The sequence below is a fragment of the Helianthus annuus genome, chromosome 7 (assembly GCF_002127325.2).
Source record: "Helianthus annuus cultivar XRQ/B chromosome 7, HanXRQr2.0-SUNRISE, whole genome shotgun sequence".
Lineage (NCBI taxonomy): Eukaryota > Viridiplantae > Streptophyta > Magnoliopsida > Asterales > Asteraceae > Helianthus > Helianthus annuus.
In genome coordinates, this window is record NC_035439.2 from 11,230,917 (window position 1) to 11,238,321 (window position 7,405).

The following is a 7,405-nucleotide window of genomic DNA, read 5'->3' on the forward strand; positions in this document are numbered from 1 at the left end:
AATTTGTTGGGTTGTGATTTAAAATGTACGTGGGCAAACTATTTACAAAGCAAGTAGACTGGGTGTAGCATTTGTGATTGCTAAAATATAAGTAATTAATTTTAATTATTTCCTTCTATTTGAAAATTTTCTCTATTACTTTTTTTATAATTTTCCTAAGACTCAAAATTTATTTTTTTTTCTAAAACACATCTTACATTATTTATTATAATTTTTCCGGTTGTCAGGATCTTATTTGTTATTTATTTGAATTCCCGGATTATTAATAACCTTAACCTATAAACAAATAAAAGTAGATGTGACACTAGGGGATATCTAACTTAATTACTAAATTAATTATTTCTCGATGCTACCTAAGATTATATAATTCGTCATATTCATTAGTTTCAAAACGGATATTACTAAGTGACGACTAGAGACCTTTTGCCGGCCTAAAATTCATGTATATATACAAACCATCTCGAACTATCTAATGCACCACATCAATCATTAAGTTCTTCATTAATCATCATGGAGAACAATAGATGCAAGCGGGTTCTTATGATCACGTTATTTCTTACTTTCACCACCCTTTTGAACCTCTCACTAGTTCTCGCCAAAGAAACCGAAACATATATTGTCAAGTTACACTCTCCACATGACCACACATTTGCTGAAACCCAAGATCTTGAAAGCTGGTACAACAAGTTCTTGCTACACACAAATGCACTGGACTTGGATGAGAAACCACAGATGGTTTACGCATACCGTAACGTACTCAAAGGGTTTGCAGCGAAAATGACGGTTGAGCAAGCAAGGGAAATTGAAAAACTAGATGGAGCGCTATTAGTTCGACCTCAACGTGTACTGTCTTTACATACAACACATACTCCTAACTTCTTGGGATTGCACCAGAATTTTGGTTTCTGGAGAGATTCAAACTATGGGAAGGGAATCATTATTGGCCTTCTTGACTCTGGGATTACTCCTGGTCATCCTTCTTTTAACGACACAGGCATAGATCCTCCACCAGCTAAATGGAAAGGCAAATGTGAAGTTGAGGGGTGTAATAACAAACTGATTGGTGTTAGGAATTTCTTTACCGAGGAAACCGTTTCTCCATTTGATGAAGATGGACATGGAACACACACCTCAAGTACTGCAGCTGGAAACTTTGTTGAAGGTGCTACCACTCTTGGAAATGACAATGGTACTGCTGTCGGGATGGCTCCACTTGCACACATAGCCATGTATAAAGTGTGTGGTGCGGTTACTTGTGGTGAGAGTGATATGTTAGCTGCTATGGATGCAGCTATTGAAGAAGGTGTAGACGTGCTTTCTATCTCCATTGGTGCACAATCCACTCCTTTTTATGACGATTTGGTGGCTATAGGTGCTTTTGCCGCAATGCAAAATGGGATATTTGTGAGTTGTTCTGCAGGAAATTCGGGGCCTTTGAATGGAACTTTGGAGAACGAGGCACCATGGATTCTCACAGTTGGAGCGAGTACGATTGACAGAAAGGTAACTGCTACAGTGAAACTTGGGAACGGGGCGTTACTAGATGGAGAATCGCTCTTCCAGCCTAAAGATTTCCCAGAAACCCTCTTGCCACTGGTCTACCCAGGGATGAGTGGCAATCAAAATGCCATGTTTTGTGATACCCCCGGATCCTTAAACCAGACCGATGTAAAAGGAAAGGTAGTGATTTGCCATATAGGTGGTAGCCTTGGACTAACTGATAAAGGACAAATAGTAAAAGATGCTGGTGGAGCTGCTATGATTCTCACAAACGAGGAGATAGATGGAGCTAGTACAATAGCTGCTGCACATGTACTCCCTGTATCATATGTCAATTATAAAGATGGACTTATAATTCTAGAATACTTGAGGTCAGGTCCATCACCAGTTGCTACCATCATATTCCATGGAACTGTCATTGGAGATAAATCAGCTCCTCAAGTGACCTCTTTCTCTTCACGAGGGCCTAATCTAGCAAGTCCTGGAATTCTAAAACCGGATATTATTGGACCTGGAGTTAACATTCTTGCGGCCTGGCCTACCTCTGTAGACAACACAACAACAACCAGCCCATTTAATGTTATTTCAGGCACATCAATGGCTTGCCCTCATCTCAGTGGGATAGCAGCATTATTGAAAAGTGCACATCCTGATTGGTCTCCTGCTGGAATCAAATCCGCTATCATGACCACTGCTGATTTGTTGAACCTAAACAACCAACCGATTCAGGAAGAAAGGGAGCTTCCAGCCAGCTTGTTTGCTGTTGGGGCTGGCCATGTCAATCCATCGAAAGCTAATGATCCTGGACTCATTTACGATATCCAAGCTGATGATTACATACCTTACTTGTGTGGATTAGGATACTCAAGTGGGCAAGTTACAACCATCGTCCAAAAACAAGTTTCTTGTTCAAATATAACAGGCATCCCTGAAGCACAACTAAACTATCCATCATTTGCAATCACACTGAGTGGTAATGTAACAAAATCATACACCAGAACAGTGACCAATGTTGGGGACGCTAATTCTTCTTACACTGTGAACATTATCACGGCACCAGGCATGAGTGTTACTGTGTCACCCTCTACACTCATATTCTCAGCAGTTAACCAGAAATTGTCGTACCAGGTGACATTCAATCCTGCAGGATCTGCACCAAATCAGTTTGTTGAAGGTGCCCTCGAATGGAAATCCACAAAGCACTCGGTTAGAAGTCCCATTTCCATCAAATATGCTTGAGTGAGTAGACATATATTGCTTTTATTGGAGATTCAATGGCTGAATTTACCAAATATTATCTACCTTGAATTTGTTGACATTAGATAAAGAAGTGTTCATGATGTTTCATCATAACCACTAGAAAAAAGCTTATTGCATGTCATGAATGTCATTGTCGACATCTTTCTTATGTAGAATTCCTTTCATTTTAAGTTGTCTGGATATCATAAATCGCCATGCTCACAAGCTGAGAATTGCATAGTTATTTCTTTCCAGTAAGCTCAAACCTCAATTTCAACATCAATCTTTGTGTTGATTAACTCATCCTCTCTTGGTCTAGATACGATAAACAAAAACACAAGAAAACATATTTAATGCCAACACTTTTGACTCTTTGATTAATATTAACTTAACTCGACAAATAAACTGTATACACAACCCTATATTTATACTAGACATATACTAGTTCTAATCCAGCTCAAAGTATATTTAAATTTTTAAATTAATCTAACCGATAAATCTAAACATTTAAACTAAACAAAAAATGTATTTAAATCTTCTACTTTATCTCCTTTTCCTCATCTTTATCCTCACAAATAAACCAATTAGAGTTATCTCCAACAATCTCCCCTCTAATTTTGACATGGACCCGTGGCGTTTTTTACTACTTGCTTCTTACGACTTCCCTAATTATTCCAATCGAGAAAACCACTTCCGTACATTTTCAGAAATCTCACGTAATTTTTGATTGAATATGAGTCAAATGATCCCACCACGAAGTTTGATCCGGATCAAATGATTGCAAAAGCCAAAATATACTATTTTGATCAAGAAATAAACAAGGCCTGAAGATCAACACCTCCCAAAGATAGTGAATCTTGAACACTAATAGAAAATATGTTTGAAGACATAAAATCTTTGTTGAAGAAGTATAAAAGTCTTTTCAAGGCCAAATCCCTGTTAAAGGCTAAAGCACTGATGAAGAAGTCTAAACATCTGTTTACGCCTAAACAAATGTTTAGAAACACCCATGAAATTCTCAACCAACAGTATGAGACCTTCAATCATGTTGAGGGGGAGACTTAGACTCAATAGTATGAAAGATTCACAGCTCTGATCAGTGAATTAAAATTGGTAAACAAGAATTTTCAAACTCCACTTTGAGCAATAGGTTTCTTAGATCACTACTTAAAAAGTGGGACACTATAGTTATTTTTATTAGAACAACACCAGTATTCCAGGATATGACCTTGACTCAACTTCATAGCAAGCTCTTAACCTTTGAAAGAGAGCTTGTCCAAATAAAGAAACTCTAGGAAACTGGAAAAGTGTCTGATGACTATATCTTTGGCAACACAACACTTTTTGAGTCAAGAAGAATCATTATTTGGAATAGTAAATGATTAGGGTTATGATCATATCATTGACATATCCACTTGAAATAACCCTAATCAATACTCTCCAAAGCATGGTTTTACAGCAAATGATGATGGTCAAAGTTCTGATAACCTGTCTTTTGTTCTTGATGACTTGTAGCATATTGATCCCACTTACATAGAGGAAATGAACATTTTGCATCAATTAGCCCTACTCAATGTTAGAACAAAAACTTCTACAAAAGAACAGGTAGGAAGTATCCAGGGTTAAATGGAAGGTCAAGAGTAGGGTTAGATAAATCCAAGATAAGATGTTATAAGTGTGATAGGGAGGACCATTTTGCTAGGGAGTGCAAAAGTCAGTCAAGTAATTCTACACCCATGATAATCTACCCCAATCAAAGACCTTAATCTAGCAATCAGCAATACTTTTATCAAAATTCCCAAAATGCCCCTGGACCACATGTTTCAACCATTACACATTTTCCACAATCTCTAAACCATGACCATGAGCAGTATATCCAAACTACTTTTCCTCAAGTCCAATATGTTCAAGTACCAGTTTCACAGATTCAGGCACCGCCAACTACCCCAGCCCCCGCACCTGTAGAGGCCAAACAAAAAGTTTTATACTCAGGGATTTATTGACCGGAGTAGTTTGCCTGAAGAACTCACGGATGAAAATTTTGCTCTTATGGAAAAACCTGTAGAGGAATCTGTGAATTTTTGTCTCATGGCACCTGAATCTATAGTGTTGGTACATATTTTGGTGTCTGTAACTTGTTCTTTAGTAACGTTGTTATTTTACGGTCTTTATTTATGGAGTCTGTATTCGTCAGTCGACCAAGTCGAATATCCTCCTATCTAACTTTGGTCCGACAGTTGTCTCCTTGGTATGTAATGTTATAAACTGATGCATGTTGCATTTGGTCAGTAGTTTATAGTTGTTTGTGTGTGTTTACATGGTTCTGCGCAGGTGTTCTATTTTTGCAGCCCTCGACGAAAGACCTTTTTCAGCGTACATGTGTATGACGAAAAACCTTATTATTCATCATACTATGTTTCGTCGTGAACAGTGACGAATAACCTGGTCTTTCGTCGACCAAGGTTATTCGTCAGGCCCTTTATGTGTTTCGTCATGTTTGGGCTGGGCTGCCTATATAAACCACACTTGGTTTCTATGTGAAACTATGAGAGCATATGCTACTGTGAGTTTATCTTCAAACATTGTGTGTATGTGTTTGATGTTTGTTCTCATCCGTTTAATCAATAGACTGTGAATCTTTGGTTACATCATGTTTTTGTTATTTCTGTGTTTGGTTTACATTGTCACGGGGATTCCGCACTCGTGACCGTGTTTGTTTTAAACAAGGATTTGGTTTCGTGATTGATCCTCTGAAAACGGGCCTACAAGTGGTATTAGAGCATTGGCTTTATCCTTGTTTAAAACCAAACATAGTTGTGTTTTTCATCAAGTGTTGTTTGTGAACTTTTCAGATTTGTGTTCTTGAGAAATTTTCATAATTTTCTGAAAAAACTTCCTAAAATCGGTCAAGATCATGATATTTGCTAAAGTTTTATCAAAAACCTTTTTTTAATTCTTGTTCACGTGATAAAACCGGGTTTTCATTGAAAGTTTGAGCAAATTTGTGATTCGGAAAATTTCTCCGGTGAAAATCTTGGCCGGAAACTTCATACATTCAAAGTGTGCTTCAAGTGTTCTTGAAATATTCAAAGTGTTCTTGATTTTTAAATTAAAAGAAAATTGAAAATTGATTAAAAAAATTGGTAAGACCATGTTGGTTTGGTAAGGCAAGGTGTGTAGTTAGGTGAACGTGGGTGTCTTTGATTGAAAAGATAAGATATGCTTTTTTTGAAAAATCTCACCAACTCTATGTTTGTGTCTGTTACCATCTTTTGACGAAAAACCCAAGCGACGAATAACATAGTATTTCGTCAAAGGCACTTCGACGAAAAACCCTGTTTTTGGTAAAACAGTTGTTGGTAACAAGTGTTTTTGACGAAAAACCATTTTTCGTCTGAATTGGTTTTTTGCCAAAAACCTAGTTTTTCGTGTGGTCACTTGTCAAAATTTCAACAGAAGGTTTGCAAAAGTCTGTTAACAGTTTCCTTTCAAGTGTGTGACTAGGTATTCTCATTTATACATCAAACATGAGTTCTAATCCATGGGATTGGAGCACTGGTTCAGGCTCGGGTCAGGATCCGACCTCCATAGCGGCATGGATGAAAATGATGATGCCACAACAATCAATTACGGCAAGTCAATGGGCATGTGTAACGAATCAAAATCAAATCATTCAGAATTTGTTACTAAGTGAAAGTGAAACGGGTAGCAAGAATCGTCTGCCAAAGCGAAATCATATGAACGACTATCCATCTTGGAAAGGTCGATTTCACACTTATGTTCTAGGGCAAAACACCGAGCTATGGACATGTTTCACTACGCCATTTAACACAGTTCTTGAAGAAGCAGGATCAAATGCAGTGACCTATGCAAATATGTTATAAAATGACAAAAAGGCATATGATCTGGAAAAGAAGGCATTTGCTATCCTTACACAAGCACTCCACAAAGACATTTATCATCAATTCGGTTATTGTACAAGCACGAAAGCCTTATGGGACGCCTTGGTAGCAAGAGGAGAAGGAAATGCAGCTACAAGAAAGACACGCCACGATTTATTGAAAAAGGAATTTGAAGCATTTCAATTCATGGAAAACGAAACATTATAAATGATATGACAACTCGTTTTTATCATTTAATTAGTGAAATGTATTCTTATAATATTACTGCAACTCAACAGGAAATGGTTGCAAGGCTGGCTGATGCGCTACCCCCAAAGTGGAGTCCGTTCATTGAATTGTTAAAGCATACAGGTGTTTTAGACACTACCACTATCTATGAATTCATTCAGATTGGAAAACAAGGGTGAAGAAAAAATTCAGAAAGCTAAACGCATTACAGTTCCTCAAAATCCGGAAATGTATTTTGGAGGGATTAATCCTGCAGCTAGTTCCAGTCAGCAACCGAAACTACAAACGATGTTTGTGTCCAATACAAGCTCCTTTCCCTTTCCCCAGTCAGCTCCTCAAGTTTTCGATCCAAGTGCCTATCACCCACCACCACATCTTATTGCACAAGCCCATGCCCTTTCAAAACCTCAATTCGATCCAAATGTCTATTTTGGTAAACCATAAGTTCCTACACCAGAACCTAAACAAGATCCGAGTGCCTGGCTCCCTAAACCACAATCTCAACCTCAACCTCAAACTTCCACATCTCAACCTCA

At 37.9% G+C, this 7,405-nt stretch overlaps 1 protein-coding gene across 1 annotated transcript; it reads left to right on the forward strand.

Annotated features, from left to right (window-relative positions):
• The first annotated feature begins 500 nt into the window (after window positions 1–500).
• Window positions 501–2,964, forward strand: LOC110914274 (subtilisin-like protease). Its single transcript, XM_022159074.2, has one exon. It carries the CDS (start codon window positions 511–513, stop codon window positions 2,737–2,739), a length of 2,229 nt encoding a protein of 742 aa, XP_022014766.1. The 5' UTR covers window positions 501–510; the 3' UTR covers window positions 2,740–2,964.
• The last annotated feature ends 4,441 nt before the right edge of the window (window positions 2,965–7,405 follow it).

Bases quoted from the DNA above. Each gene is read 5' to 3' on its own strand.
- LOC110914274 (XM_022159074.2), top strand. From the start codon at position 511: ATGGAGAACAATAGATGCAAGCGGGTTCTTATGATCACGTTATTTCTT.